The 23,042-nt window shown below is 42.7% G+C and overlaps 2 protein-coding genes and 1 long non-coding RNA gene across 4 annotated transcripts; all 3 read right to left on the minus strand.

Annotated features, from left to right (window-relative positions):
- Positions 1-264: 264 nt before the first annotated feature.
- LOC138636734 (fibroblast growth factor receptor homolog 1) lies at positions 265-8,825 on the minus strand. Its single transcript, XM_069724940.1, has 10 exons — positions 8,809-8,825; positions 7,863-8,064; positions 7,457-7,595; positions 6,060-6,158; positions 5,815-5,975; positions 5,122-5,259; positions 4,138-4,249; positions 3,242-3,341; positions 1,697-1,796; positions 265-1,113 (listed from the first exon to the last, which is right to left on the minus strand). The coding sequence occupies exons 1-10, from the start codon at positions 8,823-8,825 to the stop codon at positions 1,000-1,002; spliced, it is 1,182 nt and encodes a 393-aa protein (XP_069581041.1). The 3' UTR covers positions 265-999.
- Positions 8,826-10,707: 1,882 nt separating this feature from the next.
- On the minus strand, positions 10,708-11,319 carry LOC138636741 (uncharacterized). Its single transcript, XR_011312324.1, has 3 exons — positions 11,171-11,319; positions 11,022-11,083; positions 10,708-10,914 (listed from the first exon to the last, which is right to left on the minus strand). It is a non-coding gene; the product is annotated as an uncharacterized lncRNA (long non-coding RNA).
- Positions 11,320-15,938: 4,619 nt separating this feature from the next.
- Positions 15,939-23,033, minus strand: LOC138636735 (ubiquitin carboxyl-terminal hydrolase 32-like). 2 transcript variants are annotated; one of them, XM_069724942.1, is made up of 8 exons: positions 22,823-23,033; positions 22,504-22,785; positions 22,209-22,329; positions 21,115-21,306; positions 20,783-21,008; positions 20,195-20,649; positions 20,021-20,113; positions 15,939-18,794 (listed from the first exon to the last, which is right to left on the minus strand). In XM_069724942.1, exons 2-8 carry the CDS (start codon positions 22,578-22,580, stop codon positions 18,621-18,623), a joined length of 1,338 nt encoding a protein of 445 aa, XP_069581043.1. In that variant the 5' UTR covers positions 22,581-22,785; positions 22,823-23,033; the 3' UTR covers positions 15,939-18,620. The 2 variants fall into 2 exon arrangements, with proteins under 2 accessions (XP_069581043.1, XP_069581042.1); XM_069724941.1 differs by having other exon boundaries at positions 22,504-23,033.
- Positions 23,034-23,042: the final 9 nt, after the last annotated feature.

The raw sequence follows: 23,042 nt of genomic DNA on the forward strand, positions 1-23,042 counted from the left end.
CTTGCAGTTTTAATTCGTTTATGTACTTGTTAGTATGCATAAATTTTCCTATAATCTTTAACTGTACTTTATATTGTGCTGAATATACTTGATAAATAACATGTTACTGTTATAGTCTATGTGCTTTTTGGTTTGTAAAAATTTTAGGAAAAAAAAAAATATAGCTGAAAAAAGATAAGCCAGAAATAATACAAAATGCATTTTAGAAATTGTACAGAGTTAGAACAATCAAAAATAAAACATAATGCACATTACGTAGCTAAAACTGATGTTTTAATTACAAAAACAGTAGGATGCATTTTTTTTGTTTTAAAAAGGGTAGCACTGTACTTGAAGCGGTGTGTGACACCTGTCATGAACATTTTGTCAGGTATATCATTTTTACTTGACATACAAGTTAAACAATCCAACATTAGCTGCCAGTGTCTTTGTCATGACAACTTAACTAGCTAACCCGCCTCCTAATCTTAACTATTCCTAACAGTGTCATGAATCATTTTCATTGACCTCTGCTTCAGTTGAACAGGGTTCCATGTTTATATGTTGTCATGGTTACGTCGAGCCGTCATAACAAAGACATCCCAAACAATTTCAACACTGCATTAAAAAAAGACATAACTGCCTGAATCAATCATAAACATGTACAGTGTGAATACTCCGTTATATTTATGACAGGTGTGATGTCATGGTCATAACCGTCCTTCAAGCAAAGTGTTTCTAAAAAATTAAGAAAGTGAAAACACAGTACATGAAACATTTTTTTACAGTGATAAACAAAAACATATACATGCATCCTTTTTTTTTTTTTTACCATCCAGGCAATATGACACTATTTTCCAGTTGCATTTGTTTTCTCTCTGCTGGCTTGTTTATTTGTGATCATTTTACTCTGGTTTTATTTCAGACAGCAGTTAAAAGTCCCCCAGCACATAACTGCAGCCTAAAAAAGTAAAGAGTGTTGGTTTTAACTGTACAGATTACAGCTTTGGAAAATATCAGTTAGACAGAATCTTTATCTTCCAAAGAGACACTGGCTGCTCGAAGACATTTCGCTTCATGATATTCACCCTCATCCTTCACCAAACTCTGCGGACTGTCCACATCCACATAATCCTGCAGAGAGGAAGACAGATTTATGTCATCACAAGGAAACATAGTCTGCTGGTTGTCCATATACAGGTCGTGCAGAGACAAAACTGGGAAGTGATTTTATGTTCCTAATAATCTGGTAAGATGTTCCTACAAAAAAAAGGTGTTTTCCAAGTTGTGTACATTTTCATATCCAGATTATGTTCTTCATTCACACTGTTTGGTTAAGAAGTCATTTCTATAATCTCATTAACAAGTGTAGTACTGTAGATTAAAACAGTGTCCACATAGACATGGGTTATCTTTTTTGAAGTTGCACTAAATTAATACACAGTTCTTCAAATAATAATGTGTTTTATGATGACTTTAATCAAGTATACAGTGGTGCTAGAATGTCATATTTCTGCATCAATATAACCTAAAAAAAAATCATCAGATTTTCAGAGCGTGAGAGTGTGGGAGGGCGCTCTGTTTTATTTTAAGTGTCAGTATCAGACTCTGGGCTTCACGGGGGGGGCTGAAGCTCACGTCATGTTTGCAGACTACAACAAGAAAAGATTAAAGAATGAGTGACAGATGAGGAGTTGATAAATAAACTGCTGCTCACTGCATCGTTTTCTATGACGCTCTCCAGCATGCTGACGATGTCCGTGAACGAAGGCCTCAGCGTGTACGGCTCCTGCCAGCAGTCTCGCATGATGTGAAGTCTGTGGAGTTTATTCATCGTGTTATGATCTACTAGGAGGCACCTCCTCCATCACGATGCTACTCAGTCATTAATGTTCTGCTGGAAACGAGAGGCACGGCCTTGTTTCTAACAGCTGATTGATGGCTGCAGGTGGATTTACTTGATTAATGTTCAATGGAAGGATATAAATGGAGGAAATGTGACCTTTGAACTTGTAGTGTTTTTAAACTTTTTAAACTCTGTCGTGTCAAAAACAAATCAACCTTCGGGGGGTCAGTGGTCTCCGGATTCTTCCAATAACTATGAAAACCCATCACTAACCACGCCTGGTATGTCAGAAGATCCTCCCGTTGGATATCACCTAATGCTTTGGGATGTCTCGGTGCATCACTGTCAGGTTGACCTTTGACCTGTTCTTGTACCTGCAGTTACACTCGCTCTCCACTGGGCTGATGTCTCCCAGAGAACTGGTGTAGATGCATTTATCTTATTTTTAAACACTTTAATTGACCAATATTTGACTGAATATGGAAAATAAGGTCACAATATGCATTTTGTAATTTACTTTTTTTCTTCACAATTTAGAAACATAAAATGTGAGAATAATCTCCCATTTTCTTCAGGATTTAGAGGCCTTAGAATAAATAATAAATGGTCTATGGCCCCCTTATGAGTGTGTTATAAACTATGATCATATTTTAAATTATTAAAGTTTGATCACACCTTTAAACTGATCATTGATTATACATTGCAAATGGTCTTCAACGTTTTTCAGCCCAAGGACCCCCAAACTGATGGAGCAGGGACCCCCACTATATATATTGTATAAAATTGTGTTTTATATTAAACTGGAGGAGTGCAGGAGGCTTTGAGGGACAGGTCCAGGCTTGGAGGGACAGGTCCAGGCTTGGAGGGACAGGTCCAGGCTTGGAGGGACAGGTCCAGGCTGGTCTCCTGCTGTGAGTGAACCGGTGTCCAGCTTGAGAGCTCCTGTGTGTCGCTGAATGTGTGCATTTCTGACTGAAAGATAACATCTTCTGCTTCCATTTATCCATTCGCTGCAATATGTTGGATTCATGTTAATGTGTATTTAAAGACATTTAAATTTGTGGAAAAAAAATGTTGAAAAAAAAAAAATCCGGAAAATTGCCTAATCAACCAAAGATTTCACAGAGCCCCTGCAGTACCTCCGCAGACCCCTAGGGGTCGCGGACCCCCTGTTGAAGATCTCTGCTCTAAGTACTTCCAGGTTTACATGAAAAGGACAGATTTTCTGTTCTCAGTCTCTTTCAACTTTGTGTTTTTAAATGCAGGAAATAATGACGGGTACTTTTCTCTGTTAATAAAAAAATCCACTGATTATTAAAGGAATGACTGAAGAATGACGTGAAACCCTTATGTCAAACATAAGTTTTTGAAAATTAAACATAGCACCATGTATTAATAGATAAATTAATGACTTACATCTCTGGTCTGCAGCCTTCAGGGTTTGTGTTCTTGTGACCCATACAGACGTGGTACACCACTTCCTCTGACGTCTCCAGGTTTGGGTACGGTAAGGTGCCTGAAGAGGGAACGTTTACATCGGACTAAAATCCCTTTTTAAAATACAGTTTATATCCCATGTCCTCTGTTTAATGGTTTGATTTAATGTCTTGTATGCTTTAAAATAAATAGAAGAAACAGACTGTGGTCACATTCACCAGATTCATATCATGATGACATCATGATGACATCATGATGGAGTGACAGAGATACTCAGTGATACATTCAATCTTATTTTATTCAACTCAACAGATACATGACTACCACCGGATGAAGAGTGTGTTTGGATGATATCAGGGAACAATTAAAGGAGGGAAAATGACATGTTATTGCAGCCTTTCCATTGGCCAGAGTGGAACCTCTGACGTGAGCCAACAATTATATTTTAACCAATATCAGCGTCATATCTTCACATCTACCCTCATACATATATTAAACATGTTTAAACATGTGTTTTAAGATATGTGCCCAACAGATCCATCAGATCCTCCACTGCTGGCCTCCTGGTTCGACAACAATCTCCACAAAACCGTACAGCGACTCTGAGGCCCTCCACTGCTGTGGACATTTTTAAAACAAAACTTCAGACACACCTTTGTGGCCTGGCTTTTAATCGAGGCTCTATTGTTGTATTTATAGTTTGGGTTTTAATCGTGTTCTATCCTTTCATCGTTGTTCTGCTTTCCTCTTGTTTTTATTGTATTTTAAGTTTCTTTCACCCTGCTCTGTGAAGCGCTTTGGGATGCATTGTTGTTTGACAGGTGCTATAAATAAATCGGAGTTGAGTTGAGTTCATGTCTGAGCCACCAACTTACCAAATGTCTGCATCTCCCACAGCACGATGCCAAACGCCCACACGTCTCCCTTGAAGCTGTAGTAGTTGTTCTTGAAGTACTCGGGCGGGTACCAGCGCAGAGGGACGCGCTGCTGCAGTCACACCAAGGACATGATATGAAAAACTGACAGCCAGCTCATCACAAGAGAGAAATACAGGTGATATTTTTTAAACAGTTTGAAGCCTCAGTATTCAGTGGGGTTTGTAATATATTGGTATAATTATAGTCAACGAATAACCTCATGGTGGAAGAGATGAAAAATATACTGCTGGTGTTTTTCCACAGAGAGACCACAACTCTCGAACACAACTGTTTCCTGTTGAAAAGGATGCTGCTCGATGTGTACGTGTCAAATGTAAAGGCCATCACAGCGTCTAGGAAACCGATACCAGATGACATGAGTTTACTCATCATATTTGTATCAAATGGTATGCCTGTGGTCCAGGTTCATACAGCACTGAATTGATTTTGGCAGTAAAGGCGTGATGTCACAGGACATTAAATTGCCCACGGTGTGACCCAAAGTTGCAGATGATGACTCACCATCTGTGATCAAGTGTTAAAGTCCTGTTTGTTTCCAGGGTTCATTAAAAAAAAAATTAAAAAAAATTAAAAAAAACTGAAGTGCATAACGGAGGAACTGAAAATATGGTTGAATCATTACAATATTAAATGGATTTACAACTGAAATACACCAAATTAGATCAATTTAATTGATCTGACAGTGAGGGTCAAACTTGGTTCCCTTTGATGTTCAGGATATTTGTTTGGTAGAAAACAACTAATATGAATACAAGTTTATCATTTATGTTAAAGGATTAGACTGACTGATGTGGACTCTTGAAATGTTTTGGAAATGTTAACCAGTAAAGTCCAATGTTCTGATGCTGACAGCCTTGTTAGGCTTGTACGACTAAAATCTCCAGTAGAAGCAGGAGTCTGTGAGGGTTGAAGGAGTCGTACTCGCGGGTTTCTCCAGCGGCTGCTGCGGCGGCTCGTCATGCTCGTTAAGTCGCGGGCCAGGCCGAACTCAGCCACTTTCACCTCCCAGGGAAACTTGTTGACCATGATGTTCCTCAGAGCCAAGTCACAGTGCATGATCTGCAGAGAGCAACAGAAACACCGCTTCACATGAGTCAGTGTCTCCTAATGCACGTGTGTGTGTGTGGCGCAAAATATGAACGAAACTGTATGAGATGTGTCCAAAATGGTACTAAAGGTGTGCAGATGTGCACACAGTACCATAAACATTTTCAGGATGGCACAAAATGTACCCAAAATGCTATAAGATGTGTCCAAAATTACACCAATTGTGTCATAATTTTTTTTTTTAAATGAGCCCTGCCTGATATCATTTGTGTCCAAATGATACAAAATATGTCCAAAAAAGAAAAACTGCACAATGTGTCCGAACAGCGCGAGATGTGACAGAAATGGTTCAAGATTTGTTCAAATGAGAACAAGACGCGTCCAAAATGCAAAAATCTTCACCCATAAAGGTGTCAAAAGTGTCACAAAATGAATCCAACATAATATAAAATATTGATGACAGAGCTACGACGGTACAATGTTCTTCTGAATGTGGCACCAACTGTTTCCTAAAATTGTATAAAATTGCTCCAAAACAATATAAGATGCAACTCATAAACGCGTCACCATTTTGGAGCGCAGGTGCTGCATGGCCAGAGCGATGTGGTAAGAGGCGATGGTGAGGAGGCTCTGCAGCTCCGGGTCGGCCCCGAGGGGTCCTCGGTTGGTCTGCAGGAAGGTCCTCAGGGTGCCGTAGCTCACATACTCCATGATGAGGATGAACGGCTCTGCACGGAGGAAGTCTCAGTCAGACACTCAGAGCAGATTTCCGGGGCAGCACGGAGGAACGTCGGGGTGTTCGTGGCTCTCACCTGCGGTGGTGTTCCAGTCCAGCAGCTGGAGGATGTTCTTGTGGTGCGTCAGTTTCCTCATGACGGAGACCTCCGCGTCCACGTACTTGAGACGGATACCTGAGCGGGAGAGGACACAGCAGTCAACCCGAAGCTCTGTCACCGCATCGGAAGCTTTTTATTTACATTTAAGAAAATTCTGAAGTCAGACACCTTCTCTTCTTCTTTTTCCCAGCTTCACAACATACACTGTAAAAACAGCAACTTACAACATTGGCATTACTAACAGTTATTAATAGGCCTTAGAAATAGTTCCGTTGACTTACAGTCCTGTTTCCAAAGAAGTCGGGACGCCTGTAAAATCGAAATAAAAACAATAACATTTCTCAGTTTTAACATCTGATGTGTTGTGTTTGCTCTATTTTCAATTAAATATGGGTCTACATGATTTGCACATCATTGTGTTCTGTATTTATTTAGATTTTACACAGCGTCCTAACGTTTTTGGAAACGAGGTTGAACATGATGAAACCTCAAAATAATAATTCTTTTATTATCAGCTCAGTATCTTCTCATGTGTTTGTATTACAATTGTTTAATTATCATTGTCAAGTGTCCACTGCATTGATTCCTTAACCAATCAAAGAACTTATTTAGAAATAGTTTGCATCTTATACACCTCCCAGCATGCATTGCATGAGGTTTGACCTTTACCAGAAGTCTTTAATGATTCCATGATGCAGGCTCTATCTTTTTTATTGGAATTAAAAGGCACCAGATCAGGATGGTTCAAATCACATTTACCTGATTCCAACCTGTTCATGTCGAACTTTGACTCTCCCACAAACACAGAAGTTAATCATAGAGTTTCCTACAGAAACTAAATGCCCAAATCACAGGAAGTAAAACGGACATTTCTTAACTTTAATCTACAAAGTGCCGTAGGTCGACATATGTTATGATAATGTGATGATTTGGCAGTATAATAATAAAACTGAGGTGAATTGAATTAAACATGCATGTCAAAAATGTCTCCAATATTTTGAGTTATGTTTTTTAGGCATATCAGATCACCCAGAATGCAAATAATACAAAGTATATGTGAACAGGAATAACTGTATATAATCAAGCAAAGACTGATGCTTTAATATGTTTTGAGTTACAGATGACTGAATCAAAGATATATAGAAAAAAAGAAGAATGCAACATGCGTGTTTTCCTGTGCAGCTGCATCACATGACTCGGCTGAGGATGAGTTACTCAAACTAGAGTTTTTGGAGCATTTGGACTGATTCATTTTCACCTATTTGTTTGTCACTGAGCGATCTGCCGCCCTCGACCACGTTCGGATAACCACGACAGACGGTCGATCATTTCTGCCTTCAGCAGCTCGATGCGTCTCTCAGACACGCGTGTACCTTCCTTGCTGATCTTGCAGGTGAACGTGTTGTGGCCTTTACACGTCCCTCGGGTCATCCGGGCCTGGTAGAAGACGCCCTCCTTCCCCGCTTTGATCAGCTGCAGCAGGTTCAGGTCTGACTTGGTGAAACCGGGATCCTGGGAGTGAAATATTCAAAGTGGAGCAGAACAGCAGCGGTCAGCAGCAGAAACGTCTCCCTGTAGTTACAGTGATGATATCTTTGGCTTCGTCAGCATGAATACTACATGCACACCGGTGAGATGACACAGATACACCACGTGACACTCTGATATTCAGTTTATCTTCATGCGAGGTTTCCTCTGGTGACAGAAATGAAAGACGGCTAAAACAGGTCAACTATGTGCATCACGTGACAGCATGAAGACGTCACGTATGGGTGGTACCTGCTGCAGGCCTCTCCACAGCCTCCTGGAGGAGCACCTGACTCTGCTGCTCTGCTGCAGGGGATTTTGGGCCGGAGGCTCCTCCGCCTCCTCGTCCTCCAGTCTGGGGACAGACGTGATGGGAGCCTCCGGCCGAGGCACAGCGTTCAGCAGCGACCGACTCCCCCGCAGCTCCCTAATGGTCCGGACCAAGGAGCGGTTCCTGCAAGATAACGAGTGCTCGTATTAAACTGTGACCAAGTTTAATATCCAACAAGATTCCAGCATAACTGTGACATTAAGTCTGAGAGCACCAGGTTTGAAGAATACAAACATTAAGACTGTTTATTCAAATTAACGAGCTAAAGGTTAAAACATTACCTGAAGTCAAAAACAAATCTACATATATTATTCAAAGGTAGTTTAATCAAACAAAATAATGAATTTGACCCAGAGACTGCAGATTTAGCAGTTAGCCTACTGCTAGGCTAGTTAGCTTTGATAGTGCTAATTCATTTAGTTTTTGTTTTCTTTCCCTTCATCATGATTAGATTTTGCACTGCACTATTTATGTGACATTATTTATTATGACATAAATTTAATCATTTACATGTTGGGAGATTAGAATAGTTTTTTAAAAGCAGAAAAGTGGAAATGCAGAATGCAGTTTTTCTGTATGGTGTTATTTATTCATTTTCACAAAACTGACACATTCCTACAGTATAATATTGTTTATATGATCATTATTATATGATAATATCATTTATATGATTGTGTCAAAAAGTCAGAACTCAACTTTGACCAAATATTCAGTTGCTGCATTTTACAGAAAAATGGAAATTGAAAAATTCAATATCTTACTTATCCAAATATATAGAAATATACAGTCATGTTATCTCGCAGCCCTGTGGAGATGCACAGTTGTTCTTTGAGCTAAATCTTAATAGAAGCACACTAATGTGCTCACATGGTCACTGCTAACATGTTGCTGTGAAATAAACTATATGTTTGTTCATTGGCACTAAACAGGGATTGTAAATAAAAACACGAATCACATTTTTAACCTGATGATGGCAAAATATGAAGAATCAGAGGATCACACGCTTAAAAAAACGTGGCGAGGAACATATAAACATCTAAAAACATCTAAAATGAACTGGTTCAACTACAAGTCAACCAATAAGGCACAACAAGGGCGTTAAACACAACACTTATAATAAAACAAATTCAAAGATGTGTGTTGCTCATTGTCTGAAACTCCAGAAACATAACTGCCATCCGTTTGGCCTCTGGTGAATTTCTCAGAAATTTGCATCGTTGTTGTTTTTTTTTCCTTTGGCCTGCAGACATGTTGACGTGCAGTAAACATGAAGAGTGGCTGCCTGCACCCCATCTGCAGGTATCTGCCCTTGTATTGAGCAACCAGTGGTGCAGGGCAGGTATATGGAAAGGGATCCATCTTTAATGTTGATAGTTACTTGCAGCAGTTAAAATACGTCTTTTAATGTGAAAACTTGAGCGCTCTGTTTTCATACATTCAAATTAGAGTAGGATATTGTTCTGTGATAGGAGGGTGAAGTCAGGTAAAACGGGCCAAATAAGGTTGGAGCCTCTTTAAATGTTCAGAGCCAATCACAATACCTGATCTGTTCTGTTGCTACAACACCGGCTGACATGTAACAACAGTTTTGATTGGCCTGAGTGTTAAATTAAGTATGTCAAAGAAATCACGTAGTCAGAGAGGCCGACGTGGCAAATATCACTCATCAATAACAAGGACGATACAGATATTATTATTTCACTGAAGCAAAATATGTTTTAATAATGTTTTTACTGACGCTCTCAAGTAAAGTTGAAATTTACAAACAGACATTGATTTTTGTGAAATAAGTTATTTTAGGCGCTGGCCCATTTTATTTGAACCTGTCAGCTAAAATGGGTTAAAATTCAGCTTCTGTCAGTTCTGCTCCAAATCTGTGGAACAAACTAGCTGTTAGATATCAGGGAAGCTGCTCAGTTCACACCTTTAAAAGAAAGATAAAAACACATCTCATCAGTATTTAACCAGCTACTCTTGAAGCTCTCCCGCACTTTGAACTACCACACCTTTAAAATGCATTTTGCTTATTTTATATTTGAACTCTATTTGTGTTTAATTGTATGCATTTTATCTGTTCTTATGCATCTCATTTCTTTTCTATATTTTTGAATGTTCCTTTATATCTGTTTTTATGTGAAACACTGCGTGTCATTTTATTGCTGTAAAACACTTTGAGCTGCATTTCTCGTATGAAAGGTGCTATACAAATAACGTTTATTATTATTATTATTGGTATTAAATAGGCCACAACTATTTGCATAGAATTTACATAAACTGAGGGCACAAAACTTCACAGGTCTAAATGTGCATCCATTCAACATCAACATTATGTGTTGTACATAATGCAATTAAGGGAAATGAAGGAAGGAAATGTTTGCTGTGTAGCAGACTGAATGGAGGACATGCAGCGTGTTTGTTTGTGGTCAGAACCAGAGACCCGTGGAGAGAATCATCTCACCTCAATGATGGCCACAAGAACTAATCAGATAAGATGTTGAGACCGAGCTGCACCAATACAACACCAGTCGTTCACTTTTAAATGCATTTAACAAGTAAATATTTGTTCAACTTTTTATTGAATGAACTGTATTTACAGTGTTGTTACCGTGGCACCGCACACACCACGGATAATGATTCGAATCAACTGACTGTTAGAAAGAAAACATTTCATCTTAAACTACTGTGCTGTATTGATAGTGGTCCATTTTAACTGACCACTGCTGACCCTTTAACTCTCATAGTTCCAAAACAATTGAACTTTTTCCCTTCTTTTTTTTTTAACAAATACATATTCAAGAGACCCATGCCAATTTGTAATAATTTAATTTTTTCTGTAGTGCACCTTTAATTTGAACAAATCCAGTGTTTTCTCTTACTGAATCTCTTACTTTTTGAGACACAGGAGGCCCACCGCTGTGAACAGCAGGACGGTGACGGAGAGAAACCCACAGAGGACAAAGACGAGCGGCTGATCTGAAAGGAGACAAACAGCCGGGTCCATTATCAACATACATTGTGAGCTCTTCTGGATTTACATCCAGAAGAGCTCACAATGTATGTTGATAAACCTTTAGCCTCACCTGGACATATACTGGATGAATTAGTAGACGTCATGTCATCTGCTCACTGAGGACAGTTCGGTCTGCAGCAGGTAAAAGAACATCACTTCAGTCTGGAGGAGTGAAAGCACCAAAACAATAAGAAGACACATTAAACTGAACAGCCTCACCTGTGGTTTGTGATGAGATCCACTTTGATAAAGTCCATCGTTCACAGACCGACCAGAAAACCACTTTGTGTTTGTTGTGTTTGAAGTGACCAAAAATAAAGTTAAAATTGCTTGAAGATGTCGTAGATGTGTGTGAAACCTCTGACCTGTCGGTGTTGTCAGCAGCAGGAAGTCTCATCGCATGTCGACCACAACACAAGCAGAGGAAATGAACAGAAGCAGCAGGTGAAAAAGAAACGGCTGATTGGTCCAGTGATGTCGTGAAGCTGTTACACATCATCATAGATTAGCAAATGAAAATGGTTTTTACATGTTTGTGAACTCTTATTGTGAATTACAAACATTTGATCCTTTGACAATAGTGGAAGTATTTACTTTATTAAAAACAGTATTACTCCAGTGTAATAACTGCGTCATTAAAATGAAAACACTACAGGATGGGCTTTGGATGCTTTCATAGTAAATAAAGTGACCACATTTTAAATTTACTAACTCCAAAAAGTAAATTTACCATTTAAAGAAAATATTTCATCCAAATCTCCACAGTCTGACTGGTAAAGTCAGACAGTCTTTGTAGTCTCATATTTGTTGCTGAAAGGACTTTGAGAATGAGTTGAAGAGCGAACAGGAAGGACCTGGTCATGGCGTGGAGGTTAGAAACATGCCTGTCTCAGTAGCGGTGTATAATTCGGGGAAGTTGCTGCAAAGACCCTGTGTGGTTTCCTCACTCATCTGTGCACAAACTCACTGCACCGCCACCAAGGACGGCCAACAACAAGGACACATGTTACAGAAGCTCTGAAGTTATAAAGGTATTTTTATTATAAAGTACCTTCAATTAAAAAGGCATTGAAGCTTATCAACTCCTCAGGAAGACTGAAACAACAGCTGGCGTGTCCAGATGCTCTCAGTGTAACACGTGTCCAAGGTGGAGTGTGTAAGTAAACAGTAGGAGAAATAATCATGACCACATCATCCTGACAGATCTTACAGAACCACATCATCCTGACAGATCTTACAGAACCACATCATCCTGATAGATCTTATTGAACCACATCATCCTGACAGATCTTATAGAACCACTTCATCCTGATAGATCTTACAGAACCACATCATCCTGACAGACCTTACAGAACCACATCATCCTGACAGATCTTATAGAACCATATCATCCTGACAGATCTTACAGAACCACATCATCCTGACAGATCTTACAGAACCACATCATCCTGATAGATCTTATAGAACCACATCATCCTGACAGATCTTATAGAACCACTTCATCCTGATAGATCTTACAGAACCACATCATCCTGACAGACCTTACAGAACCACATCATCCTGACAGATCTTATAGAACCATATCATCCTCATAGAGCTTATAGAACCACTTCATCCTGACAGATCTTATAGAACCACATCATCCTGACAGATCTTATAGAACCACATCATCCTGACAGCTCTTATAGAACCACATCATCCTGACAGATCTTATAGAACCATATCATCCTCATAGAGCTTATAGAACACCATCATCCTGGCAGATCTTATAGAACCACATCATCCTGACAGATCTTATAGAACCACATCGTCTTGACAGATCTTATAGAACCACATCATTCTGACAGATCTTATAGAACTACATCATCCTGACAGATCTTATAGAACCACATCATCCTGACAGATCTTGGAACCACATAATCCTGATAGATCTTATAGAACCACATAATCCTGATAGATCTTATAGAACCACATCATCCTGACAGAGATATTCTCTCTCAGCCTGCTTGTGGTTCCCAGAGTTTCCAAAAAGTAGAATGTGTCATGTGGTGTGGCTGGACTGGACCCAAACGCAGACACAGACTCAAAGTTCAGATACAAAACAGTTTTTATTTTACAGGTGTCCAGGTGCTTAATGTCTTTTCCCCACTCTCTTTCCTCTTCCCGAGTCGGGAGGGAAACTCCACCGACTTCTCACCGGGGAACAGGATCAGGTGGGGGCCGTAGACACGGCAGGCAGGCAGGAGCAACTTGTGTGGTTTCCCGAGGTCTGACACAAGACGGCAGCAGACTGGATACTTGCGACACAGTGTAGCAGGCAGGATGAAGTGTGTTCTAGTCCACGACACGTCGCCAGAACAGAATGGAATAGGAGCAGGAACAGGAACAGGACACGGAGCAGGACACGGAGGAGGAACCGGAGCAGGAACCGGACACAGAACGGGAACGGACTTACGGACGGTAGCACTGGCGACAGGTTGCGGGTGAGGCGATGTAGTTGAGAGTATGGACTGACACTCAATGACTGCAGGACCACGGTTCATATAGTCTAAGGAGATGATTAGTGAGATGAGCAACCTGCAGGTGGTGATCAGCAGGATTGGTGGCAGCTGCTCGGACTGATGAGGGGCGTGGCCATGGGAGGTGACAGGAGGTGGGCAGAGGAGGACAGAACAAAACACAAGCACATGGCCAAACACAACAAATACACCAGGGAATGACAGGACTCCTGAGGAGAGGAGGTCTGGGGAAACAAAGGTCATACCACAGGGTCAGACAGGGATCCTGAGAGAATGGGAGGCAGAGCTTCAGTTTTAAGGTTCCTCTCCTGTGGAATCAGCTTCCAGTTTGTGTTTGAGGAGCAGAAAGCAGAATCTCTAGCTTTAAGGTTAGACTTCAAACTTTCTGTTTTGATAAAGCTTATACTTGGAGCTGCTCAGGTGGCCCTGAACCATCCTCCAGTTATGCCACCACCAGTTCATGCTTTGTATCTCTATGCTGTCCTTTCTCTCTCTGCTCTCCCCTCACCCCCACCTGTTGAGGCAGATGCTCCGCCCACCTCTGATCCTGGTTCTGTTAACAGATGCTCCTCCCACCTCTGATCCTGGTTCTGTTAACAGATGCTCCGCCCACCTCTGATCCTGGTTCTGTCAGAGGTTTCTTCCTGTTAAAGGGAGTTTTTCTTCCCTCTGTTGGAGGTTTTTCTCCCTTAAAGAGGAGTTTTTCCCTCCTAGCTAATGTGGGAATTGTTGAATTGTTGAATTGTTGGTTTCTCTGTATAATATTGAAAAAGTTCTGCTGTAAAGGACTTACAATAACCTGTGTTGTGATTTGGTGCAATATAAATTAAATTGAATTAAATTGAATTGTGCATGTAGTATGTGTACAACTGGGACATACCACATCGTCTTAAAAATGCATCTCGACCTTTGACCCTCTTGGTCGTATCTGTCGCGATCCGTAGCGCAACGTTTGTAGTAAAAAGAAAAAGGATGTGATTTGGAAGGAGCAGCTTCCTTTTAACGTCTCTTCTTCTTCTTCTTCCTTTTGTGGGCGGAGCTTCAGCGCCACCAACTGTCTCTCTGCAGAGGATTGTGGGTCAGAACTTCCAGAGTATCATGCTGACCTGCAGACTGCAGATGTAGTACAACATCCTGGTACTTTCAACATACTAACTACTGGGACGTACTAAATCTGTTCTTGGCATAATTAGTATATTAGTATGAACACTGGAATGCAGGGACAGTCTTTTTAATTCACTTAAGGATACAATGACCTACAATCAGCAAGCAACAGACAAGAGGACGGAGCGACAGCAGCAACCCTGACGCCATTGCTCCAGAAATTATAGCGTCTGATTACAAATAACAACTCCTGTCAGTCTGGTGTCGTTGTTTCCTCTGCAGAATTTAATTTGTTGCTTGGGTATTTTGTTACAGATCAACAGTATCACTCCATATACAACTACAAGTACAGTATTTTGTACAGTTCATATTCAAATACATAGCTTTTCATTGGCTTATTTACAAAACACATTTTTTATGTACATGTTCTCATGTCAGTGCAATGTGACTTTCTTTCAACAAACACCTTACAAAAAAAGTTTCTTAAATTAACACGTCTGGTTCAGATCTGACAGAAATGAACTTAAATAAAAAGAGGCTACAGACACTGACGGCTCAGTAGTAGATTGACGACAGTCCGAACTAATCTTCTGGGGGCGGGGTTATGGGCGGGGTTTGTGGGAGGGGAGGGGTTTACGATATCAGCCCGGTGTTTTACAGGATCAGTGTTTGCCCACTTTCAGCATCACAGCTCAGTTCTGTTGGGCAGAAAATCTTCGTTCTTGGATTATGAAAATTGTGCTGAAATTTACCCCAATTTAACACTGTATTTCTGCTAATACAGTTTGAGGGTAGAGGTCGTTTGAGGGCACAAAAAACAACATCTATTGCACCTTTAAATGAAGCAAACATTACAAACTGGGTTCTCTAGAGACAAATCCTTTAGCACAGTTTTCCCTTTGAGCCACGTGATGATGTTTCAAGCACAGACAGACTGGACATCGTCTACCGCGCGGTGCGAACGCAGGAGGGTGGACGAACAAAAAGAGCAGAGCAAGCCAACATAAATAGCACTCATCTGTACATTTCCATTTGTTCAACAAACGTTCTCTTTGCAAAGGAAAATAAAGTTTCATTCAGTGACAGACATCTCTCCAAAGACATCCACAGAGACGCCGCCTCATGAATACAGCAGCTGACGGAGACTCGTCTCCTCTGTGGTCTACAGGACAACGTGGGGGAATCGTCCGTCTGACCGTCGGCTGTCTGTTCACAGTGATTAGACCGAGCCCCCCCCCCCCCTCCCGGTAGGAGGAGCTCCACATGCTGCTATGAAGCGACACACAGCTCAATTATTCAGTTCAAACCTCAACAGTCACGTCCAGAAGCCAAACATTCGGATTACAGGACGAACGCAGTTCAGAATTTACATGAAGCCGGTTTTAGACTCAGAAAACCAACGAGAAGCTGAACTGATGTTGAGAAGCTGTTACAGATCTGACAAGTTCATCAGCATCTGACATGAGAGCGTCTATTTCAGGGTCAATCGAAACGAAAGGGAAGCTTTTCAAATAATTTCCTAATATTTTCAAGATAAAGAAAACAGTTGTGTCGAGCTGATTCTCCTAAAACAAACCCAACGGAATAAATATCTTTTGACTGATCGTCACCACACATCTTGAAATGTAAAACATTACTGTAAGTCACGCCAGCAGTGAACTGAAATGGATTCAAAGGAAGTGTCGGATACGGCGGTGAGACACTGGTTTTTGTGTTTTGGGGTCTGTGGGCCCATCGAGGACCAGCGGAGTCCCCGAGGGACCCGGGACCAGAATGGACAGCAAGAAGTTCCTTTGATGAATGAATCAAACATATTAGTTTGAGAATATGCACCATTTTCGAGTGATATACTAAAGGCATTGACATTAGATTTTGACATTGTGGCTCCTATTTGGACCGGACAAGAAGATTTGGTATAAATAAAGTTCAGGTTGTGCTTTAAAAGGTGCGTATGAGCAAACAAACCTGCTTCAGTGAGCACGGACTGTATATAAAGATGTTGCCCAGCTCCTTCGACACAAAGCTAAAACATCTCAGAAATGGATGCTTTGCAGAAGCCGTTCAGAGGCCTGAGGCCCCGCCTCTTGTGGTCCCGCCTCCCAAGGCCCCGCCTCCTGTGGCCCCACCTCCTGTCTCACCCTCAATACGAAGCTAGCAGCACAACTAATCTGTGGGCAAAAGTAGTTGATATACAGCTATTAGTTACTGATCAATGCTCAGAGGACGGTGAGCATCAGACTTCAGACTGTTGTACTGTGGGAGGAAGTGGTGAGAGGTCGTCCATCTTTATATTCAGCCTATAGCAGTGAAGTACAGATGGACTCCAGGACGCCGTGACGTCACTGATGGGCGTGATTACTGGTGCGTCTGGGAGCACTGAAGCCAAACACCCGCTCTGAGCCTGTTTGAGGGGAAGTCTGCTGACTCTGCACATTGACATGTGGTTTCAGGTGCTCGAGAGCACTACTGCACCTGTTGTATGAAGGAGGGAGTGGTGTGACGTCAGATAACGTCGAGTCAGCGTAGAAAAGCAAAACAATCTGTTGGTGTGGAGTTAGAAAGACACGAGCATGCTGCTGCAGGCCACATGAGCCGCTACTCGCACAGCACACATGAATCTCTGACTAAAACGTTGGCAAATGAGCTGCATTATGGGTAATGTAGGCAACAGGCTTTGAGATTAAAAACGGTAATATCTCTGGTTCTGTTGCAGATGTTACTTTTTGTTTGAAACGGTCCTTGTTAAATCATAAAATGTTAAAATCACAGGTGAAATAATTTTTTTGACAATTAATTCTCCCAGTTTTTTTTCCAGATTGTGAAAATCAGGATTAAAGTTGATTTTAGCGGTGGGGTGAGGGTGCCGTGACGATACGCTCTCAGTTAAATATCTTCTGCCGACCTGAAGTGGCTCCTGATGCCTGCCTCAAGAACAACAACAAAAAAATCACAACAATAAAATAAATCTTATAAAATGACACATCTGCAGAATCAAAAACAAAACATATACTGTATGTTATTCTTTAAGCTTCTCTCTTGAAATCATGGCACCTGTCCTTCTCAGACCCCGGTTCAGTTGGTGCAGATAACCTCTGATATTTGGCAGCTGCGGGATGAAACACAGTTTTGGCTGATTTCGTGTCACCATCAGGACCTGTGGGTTTTGGTGTGTGTGTGTGTGTGTGTGTGTGTGTGTGTGTGTGTGTGTGTGTGTGTGTGTGTGTGTGTGTGTTGGGGGGGTGTTTCTGAAATGTACCACGTCTCCTCCACTGGAAGGAAGCATTGAGTTACTATTAATACTGTCACAGACTCGAAGGGTTCAGTTGGCTGACAGACTGCGTGGAGCGATGAGGTAGCGTATGACTTATGTTTTCCCTACTGAACTATCACTCATAAAACCTTTGGAGAACCACCTGTTTTTAAAGTTTGTCACAGTAGCTAATGTCCTAGATACCAAATTTAAACGTCATGTTGGCCTGTGGCACCAAATGTGACACTAGCACATGGGTTTTCCAACTGTTGGGCCTGTTGGCGTTTAAAACTCGACCTGTATCCAATCAGAAGCCTTCGATTTTAAACCGGGACCTCGTCAGTGTTTTCCTTCTTCAGGTGAAACACTGACTGCAGGTGGAAATGTCTTTTTTTTTTTCATTCTGACGTCACTAGTAATAATGGCGCACTAAGAAAACGACATCACTTCATGACTCGGCCGTACCGGCATACATTCAGAGATGCGTTTGTATGTTACATGGATCTTATGGTGAGGGTCACGGGAGGAGGGGGGAGGGGTGAGGGGGTTGTTGTTTCTACGGGCTCAGCAAAGTGCACCAGTTTAGTGCTTTCACGGGGGGCTTCATCGTCGTCTTGGCAAACGTGTTCACTAATCCGTGTTTGCGGTCAAGTGTAGGAAGTGCTGCGACGCGCCCTGAAGACAAAGAGCTCAGCCGTCAGCGGCGACGCCGAACGTCTGGCGCTTCCTGCTCGGAGCGGCCGCTGAAAGCAGCGAGAGCAGGCGTCGTGCTGGCTGATGGAAGACGAGGCTGCGCTCACTGGAGGACGCAGTATTTCTTGTAGTCGGACTCAAAGTCTTCGTCCATGCTACTGGTGTCGGCCATCTTCTTGCCGTCGATCTTTGGCAGGAACTGGGAGTACTCGACCCCCTGCTGCTCGTAGAAGAGGATGTAAGCCGAGTCGGTGTCGATCTCCTCTGAGTGCACTTCCTGGAAAGGACAAACACACGTTGGTGTTTTAGTTTGAACTTTTCATGGCAGCTGAGAAAACAGAAGATGCGATTCTGGAGCACTTTACCAGAGTGTGGTTTAATTTGCTGCCTTTTTCTGATTATCAACCGGTGGCAACAAAGACAAAACACAATCAGATAATATTTAGAAAGAATAAAAAACGGCAGATATCTGCAATGCTCAAAAAAAAAAATCAATCATCAGTGATGTTATCAACCATCAGTGATGTCATCATCCATCAGTGATGTCATCGTTGGCTTGTGAACGTTATGAATCCTCCAGTTCAGATTCTGTCCGTCACCATCTTTGCTAGTTCGGAGCGGTTTGGAGCAGGAAGTGACCATATTTGGACGAGCTGGGGGAGGAGCCAGAGGTGGATCTGACCGATCTGATCGGAAACCTGACGATATTACGTCCCGCCCACCGATAGCTGTAACCTGACTGCACCGCAGGCCTGTCAATCAAACAGACACGCCCCCAAAAACAGGTCTTCTTGAATCTTCTTTTCTAATGAATGAGGGATTATTTTCAGATGGACCTCCAGAAAACTAATAAGAAGGAGTGACTTTAGCTAACAACACCGAGATAACTGATGGACACATTTTATTCACTTTGGATTTGATGAGAGAAGTTGAATGGGAGTCTATGGAGCCGGAGGCTTTCTGGAGCCGACCTCTAGTGGAACTCGCTGGTATTGCAGTTCTGTATCGGAACCATTTTTCGGAGCCGGAAGCTACAAACACTTTTACAGTCTGTGGTGATCGTGTGTGTTGGCCAGATATTCCTGGTTATAGCCAAAATACAGAAGGTTATGCTGTCAGCCCAAAACCCACTAGTGGGGTTAAAAGGCATGTTTTATTTATACAATTGCCAAAATTGCGCCGTTTATCAAAGCCAGAAACTGTAAAATTATTGTCGGATTTTATCATTTCTGACAGTCCTTGAATTAAATGTCAGTGTTTCCCATAGATTAAGAATTGACTTGCGTGGTGAAGGCACGGTGTGTGCCTTCAATTCATTCTCATGTAAAATGTTGCAAAAAATACTCTGAGCATGATCCAGATTATGTAAACAAAACTAAAGTTCAGAGCTCCTGCGTGCAGCTGAGGATGACTTCAGTGCAGCGAAAAATGAGCGACGACAAACGTAAAAAAACGGCCAGAGTGTGTTTGGCCTTCAGAGGGTTAAAGATGGAAGCGTCTTACCTTACAGCTGCTGTCATTGTAACAGTACCATTTCTCATTGGGGTTTTTGGCATACGTCACATAGTGGCCTCCTCCCATGATTCCTGAATGGCACTGAGGAGAAAAGGAGAACTTTAACTTCCTGTATGACATCACTTCCTATCTGACAGAGACTCCAGTGGGTGTGTTACGTACTGATATTGCATAGAGGTTGTAGATGGCGTCCAGACACATGTTGTCCCTGTGCTGCAGAGCGTTGTCGGGGTCCATGCTGCTGTCCGTGCTGCAGTCTGAGCTCAGTCCGTTGCTGTCTCCGTTCACCAGCACCAGGTCGCAGTGGCTGCTGGACGCCTCCGAACCACAGAGCGATTCTGACGCCAGCGGCTCCCCTGATCTGGGGAGAACCACCGCCGCTCCTGCGGCTGCGCTGCCCTCCGGGTCGGCCTGTGCTGCACCGTCCCAGGACTCGGCCTCAGCGTTAGCAGCTCCATCCAGGTTCTCCTTGCTGTTGGAGAGCCGGTGTCTGCTGCCCAGCTGGGGAAGGCGTAGCCGGCCTGGTCTGCGGCCTCCGCTGCCGGTCTTTGGGCTGCCGGACGGGCTACTGTTCCGGCTGAGAGACGGTGCCGACTTCCTGCTTAAGGCAGGCGAGGCTGTCGAAGAAGCACAGGGTCAAGCTGCTGCGCTCATTCAGACTGTCGTTTCACATCATGAGGAAGAACAGACATCCGCTCAGCTCAAAGTCTCAGTGGGTGAGTGGCTGTAAATGAAATGAACGTGTGCTACCTTTGGGGAGGTTGCAGAAGCCAGCGGGGGCCGAGATGGAGGACAGGTTGTCCTCTCCGACCCTCAGCAGGTCCTCGCTCTCGCTGCGGGAGTGGAGGCAGCGCTGCTCAAGGTCTCTGGGAGCCAGGAAGGCGCTCGGGTCAAAGTTCTCCCGCGGGAACTTGACGATCTTCTGGGACTTGATCCAGCGACCGTTCACGAACTGGAAACGCTTCAGATGGACGATCTGGAGGGAGCACACGTCACATACTGTCAAATACAAACTGTTTTCACTGCCAACAACAAACACTACGACATAAAAGCACACGTGGAGTCAGGAGTGGACCGCTGACCAGAATGGGCGGCAGCCTCCACAGGTCCAGCTTCTTGGTGGCCAGCCGGTGGGTCTTGCACTTGGAGCAGTAGTACAGCTCGTCCTCTCCCAGCTCCTCCTCGCTGGTGAAGGCCTTCAGACAGCTGTCCAGGCTGATAGGCTCCGCCTGGGCTCGACGTGACTGCTCCACACTGCAGTGCTCCTCCACAATCTGCAGCGGGACCAGAGTGTCGGAGAGGATCAGTTCACACGGACCTGCTGCTCTGCTGACTGACAGCTGACAGCAGACCACCTGAATATCTGCAGGTTTCTGAATCAGCAGGTGATTCCAGGTATTTGACTCTTGTGTGTGAGTTCTGTTTGTTCGGCACAGCACTGATCTTCCCCTGGAGACACGCAACCTCCATCTGAACCAGCTGCAGGATCTGAGCCTCTACCGGACCTCACATCTACAGTCACTAGTGACCCCATGTGGTCAAATTCAGAACTACACTGTCTTGGCTCTTAGCTCTGATATTCCGCAATAACAACAGGAGCAAGTGAGCTGCTGTGTTAAAGTCGTGAACATGGAGGTCAGCTGGAGGAAGATGAATGTGTTTGTCACTGTCAAAGAGTTTCCATACAACTAAACATATTGTACATCTACAAGGACACGTTACACATTACCAATGCATGTGATCTTTTCTTGATGTTAATAATAATAATAATAATAATAATAATAATAATAATAATAATAATAATAATAATAATAATAATGACCTGTTCATTTCATAGTAAAACATGTCGTTATGGAATGTTTCAATAAAAACACATTTAGGAACACATAAAAAAGGCTCTAATCCATTAGTGTTGTAGACAAGGCTGAAATATGGTAAATGTAAATTGTAGTTATGCTGTTAAAATGTTACTTTGCATTTGATTATTCTGCCATTTTACACTACATTTATTACAGCAGTTACTGGCCTCCTTTTAACTTTGTTTGGGGCGATTTCATCTGGCGCTCAGCCCGGGAGAGCTAGAGTGTGTGTGTGTGTGTGTGTGTGTGTGTGTGTGTGTGTGTGTGTGTGTGTGTGTGTGTGTGTGTGTGTGTGTGTGTGTGTGTGTGTGTTATACCCTCTCCTGGGAGGTCTGGTAGCGGAGGTGCAGGGCTGTAGGGTCCCAGTCCACAGCTATATAAGCATTTCCCACAGCAGCTCTGTCCTCCGTACACTCGATGGTGCAGCCTCTGCAGAACCTGGAAACACACACACACACTCACGTACAGTCGCAGGACTAACACACTCTCCGTTTCATCGGCTGATATCTATGATATTTAACATTTCATACAGGACATGTTACACACAAATTAAATGTTCTTCTTACACCAGAAGCCAAACAAACCCTCCTCGTGTGTGTGAGTGACTCTCACCTGTACCAGGGACACCAGGCGCAGGAGTTGCCGTCCTTACCGACCACCCGTAAGGTGAAGGGGTACTGGTACCCCATGCTGTCGTCACTGCAGGTCGACACAAGACACAACCATCAACCATCAACCAGCAACACACAACCATCAACACACACACAACTATCAACCAGCAACACGCAAACATCAACACACAACCATCAACCAGCAACACACAAACATCAACCCACAACCATCAAGACACAACCATCAACCCACAACCATCAACCCACAACCATCAACACACAACTGTCAACACACAACTATCAACCAGCAATACACAAACATCAACCATCAACACACAACCATCAACACACAACCATCAACCATCAACACACAAACATCAACCCACAACCAACAAGACACAAACATCAACCCACAACCATCAACACACAACCATCAACACACACACAACTATCAACCAGCAACACAAACATCAACCATCAACACACAACTATCAATCAGCAACACACAAACATCAACCCACAACCATCAACACACAACCA

Source organism: Brachyistius frenatus, unplaced genomic scaffold (assembly GCF_029030835.1).
Source record: "Brachyistius frenatus isolate BFR_SWC_R1_liver_20210118 unplaced genomic scaffold, ASM2903083v1 Contig_402, whole genome shotgun sequence".
In the NCBI taxonomy this organism is placed as follows: domain Eukaryota; kingdom Metazoa; phylum Chordata; class Actinopteri; family Embiotocidae; genus Brachyistius; species Brachyistius frenatus.

What these genes read in the sequence shown, in the direction of transcription:
- LOC138636734 (XM_069724940.1), bottom strand. An exon ending in AGCACCTGCGCTCCAAAATG is followed by an intron (nt 5,260 to 5,814) that starts GTGACGCGTTTA and finishes TGCTCTCTGCAG; the next exon opens with ATCATGCACTGTGACTTGGC. An exon ending in GAAGGCTGCAGACCAGAGAT is followed by an intron (nt 1,797 to 3,241) that starts GTAAGTCATTAA and finishes TAAACTCCACAG; the next exon opens with ACTTCACATCATGCGAGACT.
- LOC138636735 (XM_069724942.1), bottom strand. Translation starts at nt 22,580, where the DNA reads ATGGGGTACCAGTACCCCTTCACCTTACGGGTGGTCGGTAAGGACGGC. An exon ending in GCCTGGTGTCCCTGGTACAG is followed by an intron (nt 22,330 to 22,503) that starts GTGAGAGTCACT and finishes GTGTGTTTCCAG; the next exon opens with GTTCTGCAGAGGCTGCACCA. An exon ending in ACAATGACAGCAGCTGTAAG is followed by an intron (nt 18,795 to 20,020) that starts GTAAGACGCTTC and finishes TGTCCTTTCCAG; the next exon opens with GAAGTGCACTCAGAGGAGAT.